At 43.4% G+C, this 24,624-nt stretch overlaps 2 protein-coding genes across 4 annotated transcripts in view; one reads left to right on the plus strand and one right to left on the minus strand.

Moving 5' to 3' along the window:
- On the plus strand, positions 1-12,799 carry Vps16B (Vacuolar protein sorting 16B). Of its 2 annotated transcripts, XR_010569291.1 has the most exons (19): positions 1-491; positions 934-1,049; positions 1,115-1,187; positions 1,268-1,379; positions 3,076-3,173; positions 3,252-3,320; positions 3,757-3,849; positions 4,600-4,736; positions 5,541-5,568; positions 5,652-5,725; positions 5,813-5,903; positions 5,996-6,130; positions 6,253-6,294; positions 7,859-7,948; positions 8,094-8,180; positions 9,310-9,399; positions 9,510-9,543; positions 11,285-11,389; positions 12,626-12,799. XR_010569291.1 is itself a non-coding variant. In XM_065451046.1 (18 exons), exons 1-18 carry the CDS (start codon positions 432-434, stop codon positions 12,644-12,646), a joined length of 1,521 nt encoding a protein of 506 aa, XP_065307118.1. In that variant the 5' UTR covers positions 1-431; the 3' UTR covers positions 12,647-12,799. The 2 variants fall into 2 exon arrangements, 1 of the variants encoding a protein (XP_065307118.1); XM_065451046.1 differs by lacking the exon at positions 9,510-9,543.
- LOC135917478 (nucleolar protein dao-5-like) overlaps positions 12,783-24,624 on the minus strand; it is a 22,404-nt gene continuing 10,562 nt past the window's right edge. For both annotated transcript variants that reach the window (XM_065451044.1, XM_065451045.1), the window contains 5 exons: positions 23,355-23,671; positions 19,225-19,309; positions 16,497-16,545; positions 16,314-16,411; positions 12,783-13,595 (listed from right to left, as the gene is read on the minus strand). In XM_065451044.1, the coding sequence (XP_065307116.1) occupies positions 13,458-13,595; positions 16,314-16,411; positions 16,497-16,545; positions 19,225-19,309; positions 23,355-23,671 (687 nt within the window). In that variant the 3' untranslated portion in view covers positions 12,783-13,457. The remainder of the gene's footprint in view (positions 13,596-16,313; positions 16,412-16,496; positions 16,546-19,224; positions 19,310-23,354; positions 23,672-24,624) is intronic.

Here is a 24,624-nt window from a genome sequence, read left to right on the forward strand (position 1 = left end):
GTGTCTCGACAACGCTGTCGCGAGCACAGTGGGTTGGCACGTTTACGTGCCGTTGTCGGTCTGCGGAAGGACTTCACAGTGTTCCTTATGGCATTGGGGCTGTCTGGCTGTTTAATCACCGCTCTGTTTCCGTTTGTCACGTTGAAGGCCTAATGACGTAGACGGTTTTGCATCGCAAGCTTCTCGGTGCGCTTCGTACGAAAAGGGAAGTGAATATGCGTGCGATCAAAACCAACAAATCGCCGCCGATCGCGGCCTCAAACTGCGATCATCTCGTCTACTAAGTGTGTTGAAGGGCGTGCGCTGATCTAAGCGTGACACTCCTGTAAAAAGAAAAAAAGATTGTGACGCCCCGAAAGTACTAGGTGGAATCAGCGCCTGCGGAACTAAGTGCAAGCGTCCGTTGCCCCGTTTTACCTCGTAGGGTCGCTATGAACAGCAGTCGCAGTGGAAACGCCTCTGCCTTCTGGCTTGAAGACACGTCGTCACTGGTGATGTATTCGCTCGATTCGTGTGTCAGAAGGCCCTCATGCCGTTGCGATGCATTTTCTGTGAACTCGTACAACCGAACATTTACACGATCTTGCACCGCAAGGCGTCAGATTCGCTGTGAATAACGTCACTTGCAAAAAAAAAAAAAAAAAAAACACCAGTTGTTCCAAATAAGAAACAGCGCGTGTGCACTGAAGGACGAACCGCTAATGTACGCCAGTGATCGGAAAAGAAAGACAGAGGAAAAAAAAAAAAGAAAGCGTTTGCCACACGTCAGTATGTTCATGTTGCTTGTGCGTCCGAAAATTTCATGACAGATGTTCGTTGCAAACAGTAATAATTCCAGTGTTGTTACAAACCAGTGATACACAGTTGCTGAAAGTCTTTGCATCCTAAGTCAATTTGTTTCCTGTAGAACAACAAATTTTCATTGAACTGCAGCAAGAAGCAGCCCGGCTATCAGCCCAAGTCAAGCAAGATGCAGAATTTGTAACAGATCCTTTCAAGCCATCCACCATCGACGATTCCATTGAGCAGACGGTGCAGTCGAAAAATAAGTGAGCCCATTTTTCAGAAGCTACCACCAGGGCAGCTCGAGAACCTTTCTTTTTCTTCTGCGCAGAAAGGAAGTGAATGCCGACGATGACTTCTGGCACAAATCTGCTCATGCTGCATTCAACTTTGACGACGACTCGGTAATCCAAAGTTGTCCCCAGCACGACTTTCACATGATGTGACCTAATGCTTGCTTATGCTTCCCTGTGATTGCCTGTAGGACGACGACGGGAGAAGGAATGTGCAGTCCAACAAGAGAACACCGTCTTCCGGCAACCATGCAAGGAAATTTAGCTTCGACGAATCAAACCGGGTCACCGCGGAAGCCTGTGGTAAATAGATACAGTCATAGAATGTGCCTAGGGCCTTTCGTTTTCAAGTCTGGCACAATTTTTCTTGGCCTTTGCACCCTGAACAGGCTTTATTAAAATGTACCCAGTTGATAACTTCATATTGCCTACATCGCTGGTGCTTTAAATTGGGCACAGCCCGATCTTAAGGGAAAGATTGGCCTTCCATTTTTCCTGGTGGTAAGCCATATGATAGCACCATGTACCTGTAGAGAGTGCCAAAATAGAGTAGCCTTACACACCAGCGTTCAGTTTCCATTTTTCTTTATTGCATGTCCGCGAAGGCATAGTTCACATGACGCAGAGAGAAGGAACTTGAGAAACAAATGGCAAAGAGGTTGACGTGATATCTCCTCTAAGACCCGTTCCTCTACGACGGGGTCAAGGAAAGAGAAAGAAACACTTTAATGTTAGGTAGAAACATAAGAAAAAGTGGTAGTAATGAGGAAGAAAAAAATGAAAGTGCAATGAAAGGCTTTCTTCGAGCAGACTTTCATGGTGCTGTGTTTTCGTCATGTCTGTCCATATGGCATGTCATCTGTTAATTAAGTTTGTGGTTAAAGTAACTTGAACCGAAAAAAAAAATATTGAATTCCAGGCAGACATTAAGGTGTAGGGGTGTGCAAATCGTAAATTTTGAGATGGAATTGACTACAAGTCAAGTAGTGCAAAAGTCAAATAGAATATTGAATACCTTTCAAACAGTTTTCAAATAATGAGCAGACATTTCCACAATTGATGTGAAACAATGTTCACATCCTAGTAGTATTCTTAACGTTAGCAAGTTTTTGTTTTTACATTGTACATTATGAAGTGTTGTTCATTAAGATGCATAAATAGAACATTAGAAGCTATTCAGCGGTTTGTTTGCATGCACAAAGCTCTTCAGGGAGCGTGAATTATTGCTGTATGTTTGATGGTGCACAGTTGTTGTTTTAAAATATTCGAGAAGCGTTCATCAAATTTATTTGTACTTGCGAATACTGACTATTCGATTTGGAGACCGAATGTAATGGGACACTAGTTGATTCACTGTTCGAAAGTTTGGAATATTTGCACACGCCTATAAGGTGTAATCTAACTTTTCCACGATATGTATTTATTGAAGTATATTGCATTTTTAGACGTAGAGTATAGATATGTGCAGCAATCTTGGGAAATGTGACTGAAGTCAATAGTTTGCCTAACTGGTCCGCAATGCCTTTAGACAAGTTCATGCTGTGCAGGATGCAGCGTACAACAGCAAGGTACAATACAGTCGGAAAAAAGAGCATACAATTGCCCACAATGCCTCACATACAAATAATTTCAAATGTTACATCAATTACCAATATAAACAAAAAAGGAAGTAACCCTGAACAATCATATCACACATGTAATACCAGGGCTTATTAAGGCAGCCAACCAAATGCAACATTAGTACTCTTTTTAGAGGCAGAAGCTGGTAGATCAGAGGTTAGTACATGAAGTAATAAAAAGTATTTGTTTAATGAAGAAGAAACTTGAAGTTGGTACGTTAGACTGCTGACTCAAATTTCACCTGCGTTTCGTCCTTGCCAAATCACGAATAATACAAAGCCTGGGAATGATAGGCCTCGGATATGCTTTATGTGTGAGCGGCAACCTGAGTACAATTATGTAACAAATTATTATTTTTTTCATTTTTCTTAATCATTAGGTATCACTCTACCCGCTCTCGGCTCAAACTTGAAGCGTGCAGGCCTGGAAGATGTACTACAGAAGCACGCCGAAAGGCTGAGAATCGGACACGACGATGTGAGTGTTCTAGAGTGACTGAACTAAGAGGACTCCACTTGCGTACTCCTTACACGAGCTTGTGTGCTCTGTTTGCAGGTTCCCGCAAAAGGTCTGAAAAGTACAAACACCCCGGAGGAGACTGTGAGAAACATTGCGATAGGCCAGGTAGGGTACTGCCGTCTTAGAAATGTTGTGACAGGCCAGGTAGGGCAGTGTGCATGACTATGCGTATCATGCGTGCAATAAAACAACAGCAACAGCAATGACATCGTGACTGCAAAGCATTTAATTAGCAGCCGGTCAAAAAACGACCTTGCAATGCCCAACTTAGTCCTAGAAAATGGCCAATCTGGTATAACAAAATCTGATTACGCACAATATTCTGTGGTTGGTGCAGCCAAACTGTCTTTCATTTTTTTTTTTTTCGTAATCGTAAGAAAGTACAAACTACCTTGCTGTTCTACCTTGCTACAATTCATGAAAGTATTTTTATCTGGTTGGCATTGGAAGTGAATAGACGCCCCCACATGCAATCTAGGCACATTGTAGTACCGCTGCACTGACCTGCATTTAATAGTTTTCTTTTCCTTTTTGTGTTCAGCCATACTTCCTTGGTCAGCACCGATCAAAAGAAGACAAGATTGCTCTTCTGAATGAGGCTGTGCGTGTCCAAGATGGAAACGCCATAATTGCTGTAAGTCAGTTGATCAGGTTCATTGTTATTGCTCTTTGTAAGTAGTTGAAGCATTGAAATAATTTTGTATTGTAGATTAAGGTCAGTCTAGATACAATTATAACCAGTCGCTGCAGTTGGACTTCAGAGTTTCATGTGTGTCATTGTAATTCGACTGCACCACTCATGGATTTCAATATGAAACATACCGATTGTATAGATTTTGGTACACAATGAAGGGGCTTTACTTGCCGCAGTCGTTCAGTGGACAGAGTGTTTTGTCACTGAGGTTTAGGGCCCAGGCGCTCAAGGTGGGAAGAGATGCTGCAGCTGCATCTCACCGAGGGAAAAATGCGAAAACGCACATGTGGTCAATTTCAGTGCACTTCGAAAAATCCGGGTGGTCAAAACCAATCCGGAGAGGTCTGTTACCGTGTCTATCATTGATAGGTACTCACTCATATTTATACTTGCATCTTTTTGCATTTATAGGCACTCACATACGTTTAGACTAACATCTACTCATTTGAACAGGTATTGTATTCACTCAAGGTCATAATCACACTTACTCACCCTTTGTCACTCACTCACCTTGTAAATGTATGAGTGAGCGTACTTATGAGTGAGTAGGCTGGCTTAGGCCCATGTGTTGCTTTGGAATGTCAAAATCAATCAATCAACCAACCAATCAAAGGACATTGCATTGTAGTGTCTCATCACATAGAAAGAAGAGAGCGAAATGTATGTTGCTGGGATGGGGGCTGTTTGCAGGTCTTGCTATTTCTGAAGCAAACCCTGAAGCAGTCGCTTTTCAACCAAGAGCTGATGCAGAGACCGAGGGCCGTGTCCCACTACGTCAGTCACCTTCGAGCTGTGCAGGACAACACCCAGCTGATGGATGTTCTGGGGTGAGGACGCTTGCTGCGATGCTTTTTTTGAAAACGTCGTGCATTCCCTTATTACAAACGCTCGTCTGTGACGTTTGCATCCTGCGTTACTGTTTGTTATAAGTGGGCTTGAGTGCACTTTGATAGAGCAATCAAACGCTTTGCTTGGCATTACTGCATGTGGGATTGCATTTCTAGGTTAGCTCTTGGTACGTCCCCCCTACACATTACTGGTGGCCAAAGATGAAGCCTGCCATAGCTGTTGCTCTTCACTATTCGTTTCCTTGCATTTTGCCTGAAGAACACTCCAGGTGTTGTGCTTGGTACTCACAGCATTGATATGGCACACGCCTTTTCCTTCTCGGGAAACTTTGATGCCATAATAGAAGAAAAATTATCTTTGCCACTCTGCATATCTTGCAAACATCACTGTGTGCATTGCAATTTTGGTTGTCATAGCGAAGCATTATATTGATAAACAAGAAAACTTAGCGCACAGGTCAAACTGAACATTTTTGTTCATTGTTACTTCGCGCTACAGCCGTAAGCAGCAGACACAATATTAAACAGTATCGCAGTAGTTTATCATTATGCAAGACCTGTCAAACCTAGGGTGGTTGCTTGAGCTAGTTGGTAATTCATGATCAAACGTAATGTACAGCGCGAAGGACAAGGACTGCGATAGACGACATACACAGCGCTGTGTATGTCGTCTATCGCAGTCCTTGTCCTTTGCGCTGTACATTATTTTTGTCAAACCTGTTTTTAACCTACCAATTCCAGAAGAGTACATCATTGCTTGCTGTGCTTTCTTTTTCACACCAGTATGCTTGGCAGGGCCGAGGACGCTGCCGTAAGTGTCAAGCTCAGCCGTGTAAATTTTTTTCACGTCATGTCGCTCAAACGTAAGCACTTAAGACAGACCTTGGTTCTTAGATGTTCAAGTACAAGCTTGCTGTGGAAACACCGGAGGCCGCAACAAGGCTTCGAAACCTGCAGTCCTGTTACAAGTGAGTCTGGTCCTCTGCAGAATGAATGTTTGAATGAACGAATGAACAAACAAGTGTTATGCAGTTAACTCCACGACTCCTGTGCAGATCCCACTTCCAGTCTGACCCTTCACTTGAGACGCAGGCTGAACTGGTCAGAGAAGAATTGAAACTTCTTGAAATGCAGCTAACCATAGAGGTAACTGAGATGTTTTGGTTTCTTGTTTGTTTGACTGTTTGTTTGTTTGTTTGCTTGCTTGCTACTGAAGAGCCCTGGTACGTGGTCTGCAGGAACAAGACTCAAGAGCCGAAAAAGAAGGTCAGAACATCCTCATGCAAGAGTTTCCTCGCAAGGCGCCCGTGGTCGGCACGTCCCTGGTCACAACACTTTACTACTGCTGTCTCTACCATTACAATGTCTCGAACGTAAGCTCAATATTCCTCGACCGCATTGCTCGCTCAGGATTTACCTGTGCTCCAAGATCACAGCTTCGAACACTTTGTGCGGCCTTGACAATGCTTTGCTGAATTTGACAACTGTTTTGCAGAGCCATATTGCCAGTCCAAGCCAGATGAAGGCGCTCTTCAATGTGAGTATGTGACTCTCATGCACACCGACTACTTTCAGAATAATGTGCAAGTTCCACCCATCAGCCCATGTACAGCCGAGAGCAAAAGTCTGGGGACCGGAGGTGCCACAAAAATATATGTTTTTCTGCACAGCCTAGGCATAAATGCTGAACTCGAGTGGTACTGCCTATGCGTGCCTGTTTGATCAGCGTCATGCACTAAGACAATTTCATGTTCCACGGCTGTGCTCTAAGAAGCTAATGTCTTTTGATGATGCCATGGTCTTTAAATTTTTGCTTTTGACTGTACTTCACTGCTAAGTACGAAAAGCTGGGCGCATCAGTGCAGGTGCATTCTATGGTGTTCCCATGAGTGCAGACAAACCCCACTTTTTGATAAGAAAGTTTAAATATTTTCTTGCGGTAGTGGTACATATGTCTAACTGGAAAATGTTGAGGTTTATCATGTCAGTATTACTCAAATCTAGGCTAGCCTTCGAAATTGCCAAGGTCAGAAAAAAAAATCGAGGATGCTTAAGCTTTGCCTTTAAGAGTGAAACGCCGCTGCTTAAGTCTGCACGCCGCTGAGAGCATGGTTGGCAACACGTATGTTATAATAAACCGTTCAAAATGTTTATGCGTTAGAATCATGAGGCACTTTCGCTCATTGAAATACCATACAGGTGATTTTGACAGGACCGCAGCGTCAGTTTGAATAAACTAGAAGTTCAAATTGAGTGCATGGGTTCAAATTAAGGAGATTCCACTGTACCTTTACTACTGTTACTGAACATTAAAGTAAGGTGTGGCTCCATGGTCAAGCATGTCACACTGCTTTGAAGCTGCACTGTGCTTCAAGAGACAGATTCATGACGCCATGAAGATGCACTGCACAGGAAAGTTCGTGCATAACTCAAATCCCATGTGAACTTAAAAGAACTTCGAGTCGGAGCAGTATGCATAAAAACACATGCGGCGATGTACTGTACAGCCGAACCCCAATACAATAATGAACCCAGATAAAGTGAACTATTCTCAATATTAAAGTCTCGAAACTTACTGACCTATACTCATGTAATATAACTCTCTATAACGAAGTGGACGTTGCATATATTGAACTCCGGACATCTTTTGCCAGTACCATTTTGCGAATCCAGTAGTCATGGAAGTTTCCCCTTTTTTTTTTTTTTGCATGGCTCAGGCGCATGCAAACATTATTGCCTACTACACACTTTTATTCTTGATAGCTTTATTGCTTTGTTTCTTTTTCCACTGGATATAAAACATCTGCATATGATAAATGCACCAGTTCGTTTAGGTTCATTATAGGAGAGTTTGGGTAGATCAAATTACCCAATATATATCAATCTATTTTCGGCACATAAGCCTGTTCATTATGATCATGTTTGACCGGATGTACCTGTGAGCATGTGTACACGGGCCTCGTGTGTACCAAGGTAAAAATTTAACTTTGCAATTCAACACACCCCCTGTCATGCCTTCTTTCTTACTTTATTGTCTTTTTCGCTTTTTTCTCATATATTTTGAACGAGAGCACCTCCTTCTACTTTTATGTTCCCTGCAGCTGACCGAGAAACAATTTGTCTGGACTGCTTTGGCAGCGTTAGCACAGATAAAACATTGGAAAGAAATTGACAACCTGTTTCAAGGCAAGGTAAGAGTATTCTGACAACTCTGATTATAATTTGGACAAAACTTTGTGGCAATACAAGATTCATACTTGGAGTTGACCTCCCTTGTGTGATAAAGTGTATGGAAGAATGTGAAGGACTTAGATTCTCTTCTAATTTTTTCTGCAGTCGTGGCTTGGCAAGTCGAAAATGCGATGCTGCATCGGCTTCGACAAGGCTGTTGAAATCCTGGCCAAGGCCCATGCCCCACCTGAGGTGGGCTACTACCAATTTCTGACCTTCCAGTGTGTGTCGTATTCATCTGTTTAAGCGTTGCGATGACTCGTACTTTTGTTTCTCCCAACTTCGATGTGCCGCTCTTCATATTCTCACAACTTTGTTTACCGATCTTAAATTTAAAGGCACCAGCAATATGAGCATAAGAAGAAACAATGACTTGCACAGTGGACAGAGATGTTGTAGCCATCACAAACATCACCGTAATTTTAAAATGGAGGTTGCAAACACAGGCCCAGCTTTCTTTTTTGATTCGTTGACAACTTTCAGTAGTGGCAGTTTTGCAGGCTGGTTGCTTGTGATGCTGCCATCGTCAGATCCCACAAAGTTTCTGGGAAGCGCATAGTTGCCCACAGCCCGACGTTTCCTCAAGTTAATGGCAAGTCAAGTTGAGAAGCAAGCAAAGTCAGTGCATTGTGGAGGAAAAGCAAGAGCATGCCCTATGCCTCTAAGAAGTGCCGAATCCACGTTGATACAAGCCAAGTTTCATTTGCCTAATTACCAGCTTAGGAAAGTACTGCCTCGCACTGCAATTTAGGACCATGCTTCAAAAAAAGGAAAAAGAAATGTCCTTCCAATTTTGCACTTCAAAATGTGGTAAGTATAACCACTCCCAAGGGGGAACATAGCTTTGCTTGAAAGCCAACATCACAATGTCTTGGGAAGGAGGGCATGCTACTTGGTGGCGAAGCGCTTAATAAGAGCTCCATCAAGAGCAACAGAGGCTGTGGTTAAAAACAGTCAGTTAGCCTGGCCTGCTGTGCTAAACGGTATGTATTAAGCCTGCAGTAGGCAGCTTTTTAAGAAAACAACAAATCGCAATGCAAAGCAAAGTTCACCATGCCCGATAGTAATGGCTTTTACATTAAAAAAAAAAAAAATGTTTGTGTGAGTTAGTGCCGATGTGGAACATGCACTTTAGTAGGACAAGATAAGCAGCAGAAGGCATGGCTATTATGCTTCTTCCAGTCCTTTTAGTACAGCACAATTAAAGTAATCAAATCACCCAGCCATCAGCAATCGCTGCAGTATTTATGTGCCGCGGTAACTAGGACCGTCATTTCTAAATTGGACTTTCACGCTTGCTCTTCGGTACCATCCGTTTTAGGTGTTCGAGAGATACCTCCAGATGGTTGACGATTCAGAAAAGCGACTAACGTTGGCCAAGGCGCACAAGTGCCACAACGTTGCCATTGAGGTGAGTTTTAGCCGCTAAATTACGAACGCTCTTGTTTTTGAGAAGGCTTAGCTTTGTTGGGACGGTCGAGTCCATCTAATGCTGACGTTGCTCTGACACATTACTTTCAGCAACAAGAAGACCGGTGATGGCTAGGAGAGCGAAGTAAGCAAAAAAAAAAAAAACCCGTGAAGGTGTGCTTTCGGCATGTGTGCCCCTGTAATACGTTTCTTGCTGCAATGCCTTGATTAACTGAATGACTAGCGAAACAAGCTGTACTCGATGACAACCTAAGAATCTGGCACAACTTTTGCACACAGTACTGCAGCCACCCTGCCCTCTGTGCTTCCACGCTCTGGAACATTCTTCCTGAGAGACACTGACATTGAAAGCACAGTGTTTCCTGCAAAATACCATTAGGGGGAAGTCTGGGACTGGTAACCGTACGGTAGGTGCAAGTAGCGACAGTTCAGTCAGCATAGAAATGATGGAACGGTAGACAGATATGACTAAACTTCAGCCTTCCGGCTTTATAGGGCATTGTGGCTTTGAAAATCAATCATTTTCTACTAAAGTATTCCGCTATTTATACAACAATTCGCAATGATTATGTAGGCGCACAGAAAATGAATCGTCTCGCTTTGTTTAGAAAACCTAATGTCAAGCCAAAAGCATGAAGTTAGACAAATCGATAGAATAACCATTATTCCCATGGCAGCTGAATAATGGCAGTGTCAGAGTTCCCTGGAGTAATTTTTTTTGTAACAAACTCCACGATTGAAAGAAGTTCGCCTTTGTTACGACGTCACGGAAATGAGCTAACACAACTGTCTGGCACTTATATCCCCTTCAAGAACTGATTAATTCTTGTGGAAAATTTAGATTGAAGGCTGTACTCGCAACTTCAGCAACAGTAACATGTTCAGTACGGCAGCATCTCTCGTAGTCTCGATTTCTGTGTTGGGTGACCCATCGGTAGGTCACTTTTCATGTTCACCTGGTGCATCGTGACCCGCCGGCAAGTTGTGAGGGAGTTGTTCCCCTATGGAAATTCCTCAACATACAAAGAGATGGCACCATGATGCGTCGGACCAGAAGCAATAATTTTCCATATCTGTTGATTTCGAGGAAAGATGTCGCTTGCACACTGCAAGCCACAACCACTGCAGCCACAGCCACAACCACGTTGCAGTGAATGTGTTAAAAACCTACAGAAGCAGATCAGATCAAGAACTTGACTTTCAGCAAGTTTTGTCCCATCCAGAATATGGGCTCCAAGCCTTGAACCTCAAAAATACTTTGCGTACGAAAATACACTAGACCATTTCACATGAAGTGGACTCGGAAAACTCCTGATGGCTTGTGAAATTCATCAGATTTTAATCATTGCTGTCAAAAAGAATGAAAGAGAACCCATGACATTGCCAAGTATTGGCGGCACGATCAAACACCCGGCCGTCTGAGTTCCAACTCTTCTTTTTTTCTAGCACACTTGGTATGTATTATTAAACACTTTCTCAAAACGAGTCCAATCAGAAGTGGTTTAAAGTGTCACATTTTCAGTGTCAATGTATTTATTGGCAGTTATGATTTTGAGACATTGCCTGGAGGGGATGTACCATTTTTTTTAGTTGGACGACAGTACATGTGCCACTGCATTGTTAGGTTGTCACGAACGGTAGAGCAGTGCAAGATTACGCAGTAGTGTTTTAAACAGTCAGCAGACTTTTCAGAGATCGACTGTGATTTGCATGTGTGCTGGCATTGGAAAGTTTTAGTCCAACACAAGTGTATTACCATTACCGCACGATTTGGAAACTGGCTGTATAAAGAAGCAGCATTACTGGTTGCGAACTCTTGTGACACTGCGTACAATAGTGTGCATGTCATGTGATTTCATTTGCAGACACTAGCTTACTTAAGAGATCGACAGCGGCTGCTTAGGTACAAGAGCGAAGTGCCACAACAATCTGTTGCATTCTTTGAGATTGAAAGGCTTCTCAGCGGCACGGTAAGTAGGCTTCAATGGTCATGTGTCCTTTGCGTTAGGTAGGCCACATTAATTGAGCGTCCTGCGACCGATTTTCTGCAGTGCAGACATGCAAGTCAAGATAGAAGGAGACAACATAAACACTGGTGCCGTCTGTTTTTCTTCTCTTTGATGTCATCTGCACTGGAGGCGACACGTGCAAATTTCTGTGTTTCTCCACACACGCGTAGCAATGGTCATGCGCAAATGCAAACTAGTCAGTCTCCGGATTTTCGTAAAAGTGGCATATGCTAGTTTTTTCCACAATTCTTTTGATATGGAGTTTGGAATGCTCAGCAGGTGTGTCTGCGAAACCAAGTTCACTAAGAGGATTTTGTAAAACTTGGGGCTGTTCTTGCACTCTCCAAAGCTCTCATTCATCTAAGTGCTCTAGCATACTAGTATAACTACCAATTTGTGCTCTAGCTTACATAGGAGGATTGTTGTACTGGGATGACTAATGCTGAAGGGTGCAAACAGCTACGCTGGTGACAATATTGTTTGACATTGTGTTGCAAGGCTGTCTACCAACCGGGAATTCTCGGGGATCTTGAATAGTCTAGAAATAGTCAGCAAAAATGAACGGGAAAGGAAGTGTGCCACCGCTTCTTTGAAAGAGATTGAGCTCAAAAAAACAAAGTGTTGGCTGATGCCGAGATGCAGATGTCCCTCATCCAAACCAAATTACCTCTTTAAAGCAGTGAAAGGCAACATTGAGGCGTTGTGCACAGGCTGAGAGTATGTTGGGACAGTTGAGGTTGACTTTCCAGCTGCTGGGAGAGAATCTCATTTGTGACAAAGTTCGGGCCTCATACCAATGAGCTTGCAATCAGCTGATAGAAAGAGCTCATGCTCTAACATATTTGCTTATGTATGCGTCTTTTTTTATTCGTATTTGAATATGTTCGACTCGATTTGCAATTTGCTTTACCATTTTTGCGAACCTGTTTGATTCGCTGTGCATTTTGTTAACCCCTCCCTTCTGTAAGTCAATGAAATTTACGTGACTATTTCCAGTTAGAACTGCCACATGCATGTTTTGGTTCCCTAGCTTTGCCAGAAAACGTACACGAGTATGGTATAGCACATTATATATTATGTACATTACATTACATACTGTATATTATATGCACATTATAGCACATTGGTGCAGCAGTGATTACAGAACTTTGCGAAAGGCATATTGTGCTTGATGTAATTTGTTCCTTTTCTCTCCAGGCTGTTAAGTGGAAGAACTGAAGCCACCTTTTTTCTTTCACTGTAAATAAAAAAAATCTGGGTTTTTGTGTCATACACATGAAAGAAGAAAGAAGCGGCGAGAAACAAAAAGTGTGTCTTGTTGTTCATACCTGTTTGTATGTAACAAAAATACAGCTTTATAATATCTTGAAATATTTATTGCTTGAAAAATGTTGGCATAACAATTATGTGTACATACAAAGCGTTAACATTACACAAGTCCTAAACTCTGCAACACAAACAAAAAAGGCTCGGCCAGGGCACACGGTTGCATCGATTCTTGCAACAAATACAAAAACATACATGCTCTTTGGTTTAAGATCAACTAAATGCCATCCTACTCATAAAGTAGAAGCTGTTCTGCGGTTTGCAGCATATCACAGATGTAAACTATGTAGTCCCACATAGCCAGTAAAAGCAATCCTACTACAGATAAATACACATTGTGATTTAAAAAGAGGATGCACAAAGTTGCTCGTAGTAGTTACATTAAAATAAAATGCGACTTAAGCATTTAGGCCACAACAGATTGTGACACCAGCAGCCATTTTCCTGCACAACCATTGTCTGCGCTTTTAAACTCGGCCAGGCTACCGGCTCTTCCGGTCACCAAGGGGTTAAATTAGATGAGGAAAAGCAGCTCTCAGAAGCTTCTTCAACTCAGTTTAAACTTGGCTTCCATTATCACAATTTCTTTTTTTGGCAATCAACCTTACAATGAATGAAAGAGCAATGATGTCACTAAACCCACCACTTGACTTTTTGCAATCAATTCAATGACTACTGTACTCGCTACTGCTCACTAGTGTGCTCAAAGCCGCGGAATGTTGTGGATGAAGGGCATCTCTGACATGAGCCGGTCACTCTCCTCTGGACTGGTTCCCTTGTTTGCCATGAACACCCGTATCAAGAATTCCGGCATGAGAACCTGGTTCAAGTAGTCCCCATTCTGCAAAGGAAAGCATGGTCATAACCTTGTCTGTCTGACTCCCTTCCCATAGTAACATTGTTTAGCTATTCAGGTTATTCGTAGTGGAAAAGAAGAAACTAGGCATTTCCTGCTGACTGCACTAGCTATCTAGCATCACAGCTGACGCCTGAATTGCAGAATAGGAGTGAAAAGCGGAATCGAGGATAGGATACAGCATAGGTAGGAGGCAGGAACTTACACCGTAGTGTAGGCGCCGTTAATTTCGAAGCTGCGAAAACCGGAAAAAATTGTGAGGTAAGCGGAGTTTCGAGATGAGTGAAATTAAGGAAATGGAAGCTTGCTGGCCACGCAGAGACCACATGGAGCCTTTCCAAAATGGGGCCAGTAATATTCTCGGTCGCTTTGGCGTGCGTCGGCACTGGACACATTGACCCGAGTCTACAGGCAACGGAACTGCTGGCACCACGCCAAGACAGCGTACTTGGCACGGAGTCCGGACGATCGATCCTAAAGTAATATTTGAAGCCGGTCATCCAAGCTTAACCGGTTCCAGACACCCAAAAAAGCTGGCGCCACTGCTTTCTGCATTGTAATGAATTTCGGACAATTTCATCTTGAAAACGGAAACTGAACGATCGAAGAGTGCACCGGCCACTAGCAGGTGCCTGCAAGTGACGCAGCATTTGCACCTCACCCTAACGAGAGCATGAAGTGAGCGTCCTTATCAAGCTGTGATTTTGCATGCAGGCTTCTTACGGGTGCAGTGCATGTGCTGATCGCACCTGCTCGAAAGTGCCGATCATCTTGCTCAAGGTCACGATTAATGCACTGCGACGACATTGATGTGCCACTGACAGCGTCCTAAATTAGAAGTAAAAAAAAAGAAAAAAAAACAAGATAAAGGTGAGACCAGCTCACTGCTGCATGCGTGAGGCTACGACAAAAAGTGGCAACGAGGAGTCAAGCAAGTGTGCATAAGTGGTGATAGGAAGAAAGGGGGCAGGCAAGTGGAGAGCGCGGCTCAGCTTGGCTTCCGGCTTGGCTAGCGAGCTGCCAAGGGGGAAGAGAGAGTGCAAGCAACGACACCATCAATGCTGCCTCGTTGCCGTTTGCCTGGTATTTTTGAAGTCGAGGTTTCAAGATAGCTGGAGTCCGACACAAAAACTTTTCGAAATAAGAGGCGAAAAACACTTGGACTGACGACGTCATGACCGGAAAAAAATATTTTGACTTGAACTCCAATATCTTGACCGTCTCTGACATCTCGATTGACAAGAGTTTACTGTATATGGTACATCACTAAGTATGTGGCTGTGAACTGTACAGAAGTGTATAGTCCTCTCACTATCGTTGCACTCTCCCTGTTCTTAAAAATGTTGCAGTTTCGCCTGAAAGATGGAGCATCGATTGCGATAGAAAATTATTAGACAGCGATATGAAGTAATGATAGTAGTTTTATTGGCAGTATAAACTTGTAAACATTCGCTTACTAGCTAACTGTGAACTAACTGTGAACTGTGAACTAACTGTGAACTAACTGTGAAGGCAAACGTGAACAAATCTCACTCGATTAATGCGGACATTTGCTGTCGGAACGCTGATGTAATGAAGAGCGGCAGGAGCAGCGAGGAAGTTGCCCTTCGTGCTGCCTATCACTCTAACGTGAACTAAGTGACGAGAACACAGCACACACGAAGCCATCAGCCCTCGAAGCACCTGGACTATGTACCCACTGCATACTTCTTTCAAGATAAAACCATTTGCGGCTGCATTTAGCTGCACCATGCGCAGCTGCCGCTGGAGTTTATACTTTGCTCCACAACTTGTAGCACAGTCTATAATGCTATATTGTTAAGACTGGACTGCTTTAACATCACGCAGCAGTTAGAAAGGAGACTGATAAATTGTTCATGAGGTTCTATTCATGCCAAGTCATTGCTGATCCTACAGCCACCCCCCCACCTTCCCCTGCCCTCATTAAACAAGCTAAATGACTGCTAGCAGGAGAATTAGAATAATGGTCATTCTGAGAGTGAGGCAGTCATTTGACCAAGAGTGCAAGCAGGTTGGGTACTGGTGTTTAAAACATAGCAATGCTTGTTCTATTGCGGACAAGTGAAAGCCAAACAGGCAACTTTAGATCAGAGCACAAGAACTGGAGCATTATGCATAAGAAATCACTGCACTCTATTAGAATTTCGATACAGGACGCACTGCTAATTTCAGGAAAAAATGCGATTGCACCGATCCACCTTTTCCAAGTTCGCATTTCTAAAAGCAGCACAGTTAGCGCAATGCAAAGACTGGAAAGGACCGGGTCCGCACTTCGTAACATTCCATTTCATTTACTCTTCACCTGCCGCACCAACTTGCTGATCCCTATAATAATGGCAGCTTTGAGGGGGGGGGGGGGGGGGGGGGGGAGGTGCCTGGGCCAATGGCAAAGGTAGAAAATAGTGTGAAACAAAATGGATCATTAAATGATATGGACCCTGAATTGCAACCATCACAGTATGGTGACACCTTCGCTGTTTGATGCTGGTGTTTGCGGGACTAGTGATATCACAACCGTCGGACCACTTGCGGAGTAGTGCAGCCCTCTTAAGAACATGCCCACAGGCTTTACACCAGAGATTACATCCTACATCGGTTACAGAAAGCTTTACCCACGTGCCAACGACCGCAAGGTAAGTTTGCCCAGCAACAGTTCCCAAGCAACTCCAACTATCAACTCACCACTCCCTTCTGAATGTACTCCTCCATGAAGAGGTTCATGATGATGCCCATCTGTTTGTCAGAGAACGGCGAGAAGAACACCTGGTAGGTGAGCATCCCTGCAAAAAAAAAAAAAAGGAGCCACCCATCAGCGCACTTTGCATTGCCTTAACGAAGCAAAAGCACAAATGAAAGAAGACTTACTTTTAGCCTTTCCACCCTTGTAGTAATCGCTGCGCCTCCAGCTTTCAACCTGTAGTGAGAGAGAAGCAATGAATTTAGAATTAGCGAGTTTGCGAGTAGTTTCATTCATGCGAGTGTATTTTCTATCTAGATGCATCGGCTTTTTGAATTTGCAGGCTGCTTGAAGGAAGGAAAAAAAGTGAGTGGGAACCATCGGAGGATGGTTGTCGAAGTCAAGCTAAAGATTCCCACTAGACTTGCTGAGGTATGCTGCTGGGGTGGGGGTGCTATGTTAATTAATGCTATGAGGGGTGAGGTTGCTGCGATGTTTCACTGCCTCGAGGGTCACCCAGCATTACAGACCACATTAACACCGTTGAAAGAGCACACCATGCACTGGTATCGATATCAGGCCTATGAAGTCGGTCACTTCTGATTACACCATCTCGAGAATCGGCCCAGTTTACACGACCAGACAGCTGTTCATGCGGAACTGGAGGAAGAGCCAGAAGAAGCCTCTCTTTAAAAGTTGTATGCATTGCTAAAATCGCATGCCATTCTAGGCTTCTTTCGAATTTTTTTGTGGGGCAAATGGGAATGTTAGCTATGAACGCCGGTTTCCTCTCTGCAGCTGATGTGACCTTGGTTAGTGTGGCACAAAGGAGACATGCTCAGCCCCGCAGTAAGAAAGGAAAGTAGGAACGAAGCTTCCTGGAGAGCGTGATAGGGTCCTCACTTTGTGAATTTGAGTACATTTTGTTTGCTTTTTTGTACATTATGCAATACATGATAATCTCTTGCACATGCAAAGCAATAGCGAAATAGTTGCAGCACAATGTGGAGTGGTAGTAATTCGCTCCACAGTAATAGAAGCTTATCTGCATGAAAATCCTGGCTGATGCTTTTACCGACTTTAACCATTAATGCGTTGCCAACATGCTGGCAAATCGAGAGCAAGGACTGTTTTGCTTTTAACTGACTGGCAATTGTAAGTTGGAAATGTAAGTTAATTTAAATCATCTCCATAGCTACAAACAACTTAATGACATGAAAGCAGTTATTGCAATGCCAGGTAGGCATGGAATGACCTGTGCTGGACTCCATGGCTAATGTTGCACGGCACATTTGGGAAGCCGATGAATTAGTGCTTAGACCTGGGACGCAAGGACACTAATTAAATAGCAGCCTTGCATCTAGTTCAAAATGTGTTTCCCATAGACTGGGCAACTTACATGGGTAGCCACTCCTGATTAAACAAAGAGCCATGTGCAAATATTCAAATGGAGTTATTTCCTAGGGTGCTTTACCTACACGAAGCTAGGAACTTTGTATTTTGCCAATCAAGTCATTTACACCGAGTTTCCTTTGGTTACAAACTGGGCCAAGTAATGGCATTCTTAATACCTTTTAAGTACCATCTAACCATCCTTGTTGCATTAACATCTTGTCAAAAATGTATGTTGTGTCGCGTGTCTGTCATTGCAACACATCCTTCACATGTCTTCAAACATTTCATGGTATGGGACTGTGGATGCAGATTCCCATTTCCAGGCAACACAAGGGCACCGAAATATTGACAGATATGGTGGCTTAAAAGCTCTCCGTAAAAACTGTACCCAAGTATAACGCAGGTACACCCGCGTCTGTGAGATGCACATCTAAAGAACACCACGAAATTTGGACGTCTCTCTTGTAAGGTCCAGTAATTGCGGCTGCTTCCGCTTGTTTAATTTATCCATCTGCAGCGATGTATAGCGATGTATTCAGTCTTTCCCCCTATCCCAACAATACTGATTTTGATAATAGTGAGGTGATCTGCGCAACTTCAGAGCACATCACCATGTCGCGACTTACGGTGACCACGGTACGGAAAAAAAAGTTGGGGACAAGAGTGTTACACGGTTGGGCACATTTAATAAAATTAGAGCAGCAATCGAGAAAACGTTTACTAACTAGATTTCAGGGACAATTTGGCAATGGCTGCACGAGTAATGAGGCAGCTGGCATGGCCATTAGAGCATGCCTACCATGGTGACAAAGGCGAAATTGTTTTTTGTCATAAATGGCATTAGAACATTCGTTCAATGGACAGACTATACAAGCACTTTCCACAAAGCCCTTATGTTGTCTTTTTCCTGTACAATACAACCATTTATAATGAAAATGAGTGTTTAGAAAAAAAAAAAAGCAGATATGGTTTCACGTGTTGCCGTTTCACGTAACTTTGATTTGATTATTGGTTTTCTTTATGGCATAAGGGCCAGTTCTGGCCAAAGAGCGCAAAAGGCATGATGCAGTGAGTGAACAATGGTTCATGAATTCAAGGATGTAACATGGCTGTAAAGGGGCCTAAAATCACTCGCTGTATAAATGCGTAAAATATGTATGCACTAAAATGCGACAATGACAACTAAGGTGTGCTATGGCCATAAAACATACATTGTGGAGTGATCATAAGATAAAAGTTTCAAGCGTATGCAAGTAGCACTGATGTACCACACCCTTGGGTGCAAGAACGAAGAAGCACATGCTCTAAATAATATAGCAGCAGCAGCCTCCCACAAGAGGCTGTGCTACATATCACTTGGGTGTATAACAAGTAGTACACAAACATTGTATAACAACTTTGCGAAGGCAGAATAGGCAGCCCATGCTTTAAACCTTGTACTGGCAAACTAAAAAGAGCCACCTGTTCATGTAAATCTGATACTGAAAGACATAGCCAAAGCCGCGAAGCCAATGACAGTACCTTCCCCGCGATAATTCCTTCCATTTCGGGCAAACTCTTCTGGAATAGGTAACGTAAGTGTCTCTCCTCCAGGTCTTTCACGTCTCTGCCCGTGGTGGAGAACAAAGAGATGAAGATGGGTTAGAAAACCTGTACAACAGCGAAGCCCTCCCCCGAAAAAAAGGCAGGAGTCTTTGTGCATCAAACAACACTTTTATTTTACAGGTAAAGAACCAAGACAAATGTTCAGGCTGTCACTGCTAAGACCATGCTAAGCAAATACACAGCTACAAAACAACTGCAAGTCTTTCCAATTTCCCAGCCTTGCAACCAGAACCTATGAACCATTAGGAAGCTATGTCAAAAAACAGCAATACACTCCTTACGCAAAATATAAATAATATAAAATACCAACAAGATTGTCAGCCCCCTTTCAGACCCCTGTATACTGCTGATATGTCTGCTGACGCATTGTCGTAGATTAAAAAAAAAAAAATTTCATTCTGGAGTGTTGCGCGCCAAAACCACGATCTGATCATGAGGCTCGCCGTAGTGGGGTACACTAGATTAATTCTGACCACCCGAGATTCTTTAACATGCACACAATGCACAGTACACAGGCGATTTTGCTATTCACTTACACCAAAATGTGGTTGTGGCGGCCTTGGATTTGGTCTCGCGACCTTGTGCTTAGCGGTGCAACGCCACAGCCACAAAGCCACCATGGCGGGTGCCGTAGCTTAACCTTGCACACGAGGCCATCTAATGCACTGGTGGAACAATGGTTTGTTTGGTTTAACTTGCCATCTGCCCAGCGAAAGCACACTTTTGATATCGTGTGTGAGCAACCATTATGTTAGGATGGGGAACCTGTGGCAGGCAGAGGTCCATTATGAAACGTTCCGAGTATATATTTTTTTGATCAATTGTACTTTTCCTGCCTAATTACCAAAACATTGCCCAATACACCCCTTTTTCTGATAAATTACAAGTGTTGGGACGTCGGCAGTGACAAGGGATGCTATGGTATATCCCTAAGCTACACCGGGATGCTGTACTACAAGGCTAACAGCCCACTCAGAACCCCGACAGCACCTTTACTGTGCAATAAAATCTCACAACCAGTAGAGCACAGCTAATGCAACCAGGTGGAGCTCCCCCAGCTTAGCGCTCGGCAACGGAATGCCAGACGAGCGCTGCCCCTACAAGAAAAAAACGCACACTGTCCCGATGCAACACATAAACGCAGAATTAGTGTTGAAGTAACATTATTTGGCAGCTGGTGCTTGAAACTATACAGGTAACTGATCACGAGTTCTCGTGATCAGTTGGCATTGAATTCGAAGCAACAGCTGGCAAGTTAACGCTTTGCCAAGAGAGCGCAAACAGTGCATCGAAACAAATAGATCCCAAGCAGTGGCCCTGGTGGCCACTGAATTAGCGAATTACTTGGGGGCTGAGTACGTTCGCTGGGAAAGCTGGATGATCGCAAACTGCGGCGAGTGGCACAAACAGGTGGGGTCTGAACGACATGTAAAGATGGAATTAGAGCTGAACTTGACCCAGCAGAGAGAGATATTGCCAGTCCATGAGCTATATTACTGTTTCACGGAATACCGGAAACATCAAGCACTAATGGCGCCATCTTGCGAATGCCGAGTTCAAGTCGGTACGTAAAATCAAATTCCAGCGACCGCGTTATCTGTGGCTGCTAGTGTAAAAGCACTGGTAGCAACCATCATTAGCGTGCAGTCACTTTTTCCTTTTCGATTGTGATGAGGACACCCATGCAATTCAAATATGTTCCCCACATACGTTCCCTACATGTGGCTTAACCTAGTGTCGCAAGATGTCGCTAACAGCGCTGCTGCCATTTGGTGTCCAGGACTAGCATAGGGACAAGCTAGAGCATTCAGCTATGCCAGTCACAAGTTCGACAGTAGTAGCTACTTCTTTGTGCCTGTATACCACACCTGCTTGCACTGCTCGTCGCCAGTTTTTCATTTTTTTGGATCTGCCCGTCGTGAAACGTACGGCCAAGAACACGACTCACCAAATGATTGCTTCCGCAGACACCCTAGTGGCCAGAACGAGCATTCCACAAATGTAGCAGCTTTGCAAATGCTTCCAACTGGCCATTATGCAAAAAAAAAAAAAAGCTGCGGAGAATGCAGTGTTCCTACAGATCCTTTCGTTTGTTTCTAACAGCACAAGAGTTGAAAGTCATTATTTTGCAACAACAAAAAGTTGCGTAACTATATGCACGAGAAAATTTGAGACAGATGGGTCCGAAAGGGATGCAAGGTCGAAAGCCATGCAGATACATGCATGACTGATGGCCACCCAAGAAGCACAGAAGATATCTGAACTCAAATTCAGATTCGATTTTGAAATAGCTGATGTACTATTAAGGACAGATCAAGTGCAAACAGCACATTTCAAACAGAAACATGAGACGAAGAAATTTTGATGGTTCTCGTGTAAGGGTTGATATGTTTTTCCGTGCAATGAATAGTGCGTGGCACGTCAAATGTTTTAATCAACACACTAGCCTAACCTAAATACCAACCAGTCCCTTAACCTTGAGCACAATCTTCCAGCTCTACTAGTCTGATTTGAAAGCTTCCATCAGGGTTTCAATTGAATTGTCCATGATAGCACATTCAACAGAGCTGATATAGTACATTAGGACATAAACAGCAACATCAACAAGGACAAAAAGACTTCACCAATTTAGTGTGAAGTTTGCCTCCGTCCAGTCTCAAACAACTGAAGGGAAAAAAAAAAAAGCAAGCTGGCACCTTCATAGCTTCCAAATAAAATCGAAGCTTGATATAGAGAATTACTGAATATAAATACTATAAAGTGTTTATCGCCGATATTGGAGTGCAACTAATACACACTTGCAATGAACATCGAATACAACACAAGTATTTTCGCATCAAACATGACTTCGTGATAACGAGGTTTATATACCATGTTGCACAGCAAAATAAACATGCTACAGAAATGTCAAGTTTATAGTAGTGTGTCACGTTATAAAAACTATGAAGGTGGAAACCGACACAATAACGTAGAATCAATCAAGTAAGTGTGCAGGCCTTGCCACAACTGTGTCGATAGACAAGTTTTTTTGTTTCTGCTTTTCGGGCAGTAAATACTACTCACTTTGCTAGAAAGCAAGCGCATAGACCCTTTTCTTCGCACTGTGGCAGAAGTGTGTTTGTAACACCAGGAAAAATACAGTCGTATAAGTTTGGCACCCAATTTTGCCAAGAAAGAAACGGCGTTGTTTCCTGTAGCCAATTATAAGTACTACTATCTGTTCTCAACGTGTTCGAATAAGAAACGTGCACTGTGCCGCGAGATCCCATATGCAGTATTTGTGTATTTTGGAGTAAAATTAATTAAGGAAGCTACATTTTTTTTCTTACTGCAGAGCTAAATTGTCACACTATTCCAAATTACTATTATGTTTGTTACCTACTGAATTTAGTGCGCTGTTCCAGCGGACAAAACCGAAATTCTCTCTGGAACTGTGCATGTAAACACACAGTTTCCATGTAAACATTAAAAGGTCCTATAAAAACTTTTTTAAGGCATACTGAGGTACTCAAAATCCACAGACTTCTGAGTGAATTGTTTGGCACATGTCTTTTGTAGCACTTCCTTTGAATGCTCAGATTCAACTCGAGTCATCTGGTATGCAACCATATGACTCCCGATTGGGCATTTCTGCACATTAGCGCATTCACTCAAAGTGACACCACGCATGTCTGTTTGATGGAGGTACCCAATTGGGCTCTGAATCAAGGTTGTTAAAGGCTCACTCACACTATACCGACAGTGTTTTTTACCTTTGTGTCGGCGTCTATGTCCCACTGTACCAATGGCGATCTCTCCGCCAACCGTCGGCAGATTGTCGGTGTCGTAACAGTGTGACAGAGACGCCGACACCGATAGAGTCGCCTATAGTCGGCAGACCGAAATTAGTGTCAGGTCGGCCTTGTGTGAATGAGCCTTAAGTGCTCTAGCACAGATGCCACTGCCCCCCACCCCTCCAAACAAATCGCACAGCTGTTTCTAACAAGACCGCAGGGAACAACCGGATGCATGGGAACAGCCAGAATTACGATGGCCGGCCCGGGTACCTTGCGTTCCGAATTTCTCGCTCCACCCTGGAAGACGGCACAAATGTGTTTGCGGGCTGGTTCTTGGTTTCAGGCACCTCTGGCAGAGGGGAAGAAGAGTATGTTGTTGTGGAAACGGCGGAATTCGTCTCCCGTTTGGGCGTCGGGATGTACGTTGGGATGTACTCCAAGGTCGACTGCTGGTGCCGTGCGGAGCGGTTGACGGCCTCTGGAACGTACTCCTCATAACGACCGCGTGAAGGCTTTGCAGCACTCGAAGACCCAATGCTTGAGGGTATGTACTCGAATGCCGGGTCTCTCTTCTTGCGTTTCTCCTCCTGTGTTTGATATCGACAACCGGAAGAGAACCATTCAATCTGAGGTCTCGGACTACTTTCTATGCCTTGCAAACAGAAAGAACATCAACAGACACACATTAAGCCACAACAAAATTTCGCTTTGGCTAAATTGGCAAAGTTGCATGGCTGATGAGTGTTTATTTTTTTTTCTATAAACAACCTTTAAACAGCCTGGTGGTTAGTGGCCATGCTGCAGATTTCAAGCCACGGGATCTGAAATTTTCAGCGTGCAACAAGCATTGCTCAATCACCGACGTCTTGTCAAGCGGCCGTGCTGGTTTTCAACATTCAGAGTTCTACATAATTTCTGGCAAGCTATAATGGTGCCATCTCATTTTGTTTCGGTAACAAAAACAACCTTTGTAGCTAGCTTTAAATGATGCATCCATTAGTATGTCAAATGTAAAATTTTGTACTGGGGCTGGTCCACATCCGCAACATCTAAAACTAGACAGTTTTTTTTTACACAGTTCAAACTTCAAAAGCAGTTCAAAAGTAACTGCTGGTGTCACACCTTCGACTATCCCCCACCCCCAACTTCCCTCCCCCCAAAATGCTGGAGAAAGTGAGGTTCTTGATTCAGCCACATAATTACCACAAGGACCAAAGAAAGCATGCAAGAATCTTTCATTTGTGACGGAGCACTGATGTTCGCCTGCGTGTTTATTATAAAGGAAATTAGAATGGAATGCCATTAATGAGATCTGAACCCACAACCTCTCCACAATGAATGTGGTGCTCCAAGATTAAGCTATGGTAGCAGCTGTCATACATAATATTGCCTCGGGTGTTCCCAACACTAATTTACATTTGCATATATATAGTTTCCAGGAATATGGAAAAGAACAGATATATGCATTTAATAAATAAATTTACTAAGTCACCTAATTAGTGACAAGGGCATCAGTCGGAAATTTGTGGCTGACGTTAAG

The sequence above is a fragment of the Dermacentor albipictus genome, chromosome 7 (genome assembly GCF_038994185.2).
Source record: "Dermacentor albipictus isolate Rhodes 1998 colony chromosome 7, USDA_Dalb.pri_finalv2, whole genome shotgun sequence".
Lineage (NCBI taxonomy): Eukaryota > Metazoa > Arthropoda > Arachnida > Ixodida > Ixodidae > Dermacentor > Dermacentor albipictus.

Excerpts from the sequence above, each read along its gene's own strand:
- Vps16B (XM_065451046.1), top strand. The coding sequence starts at position 432 with ATGAACAGCAGTCGCAGTGGAAACGCCTCTGCCTTCTGGCTTGAAGAC. Across the intron at positions 3,321-3,756 it reads GAAACATTGCGATAGGCCAG|CCATACTTCCTTGGTCAGCA; the intron begins GTAGGGTACTGC and ends TTTTGTGTTCAG. Across the intron at positions 5,726-5,812 it reads AACCTGCAGTCCTGTTACAA|ATCCCACTTCCAGTCTGACC; the intron begins GTGAGTCTGGTC and ends ACTCCTGTGCAG.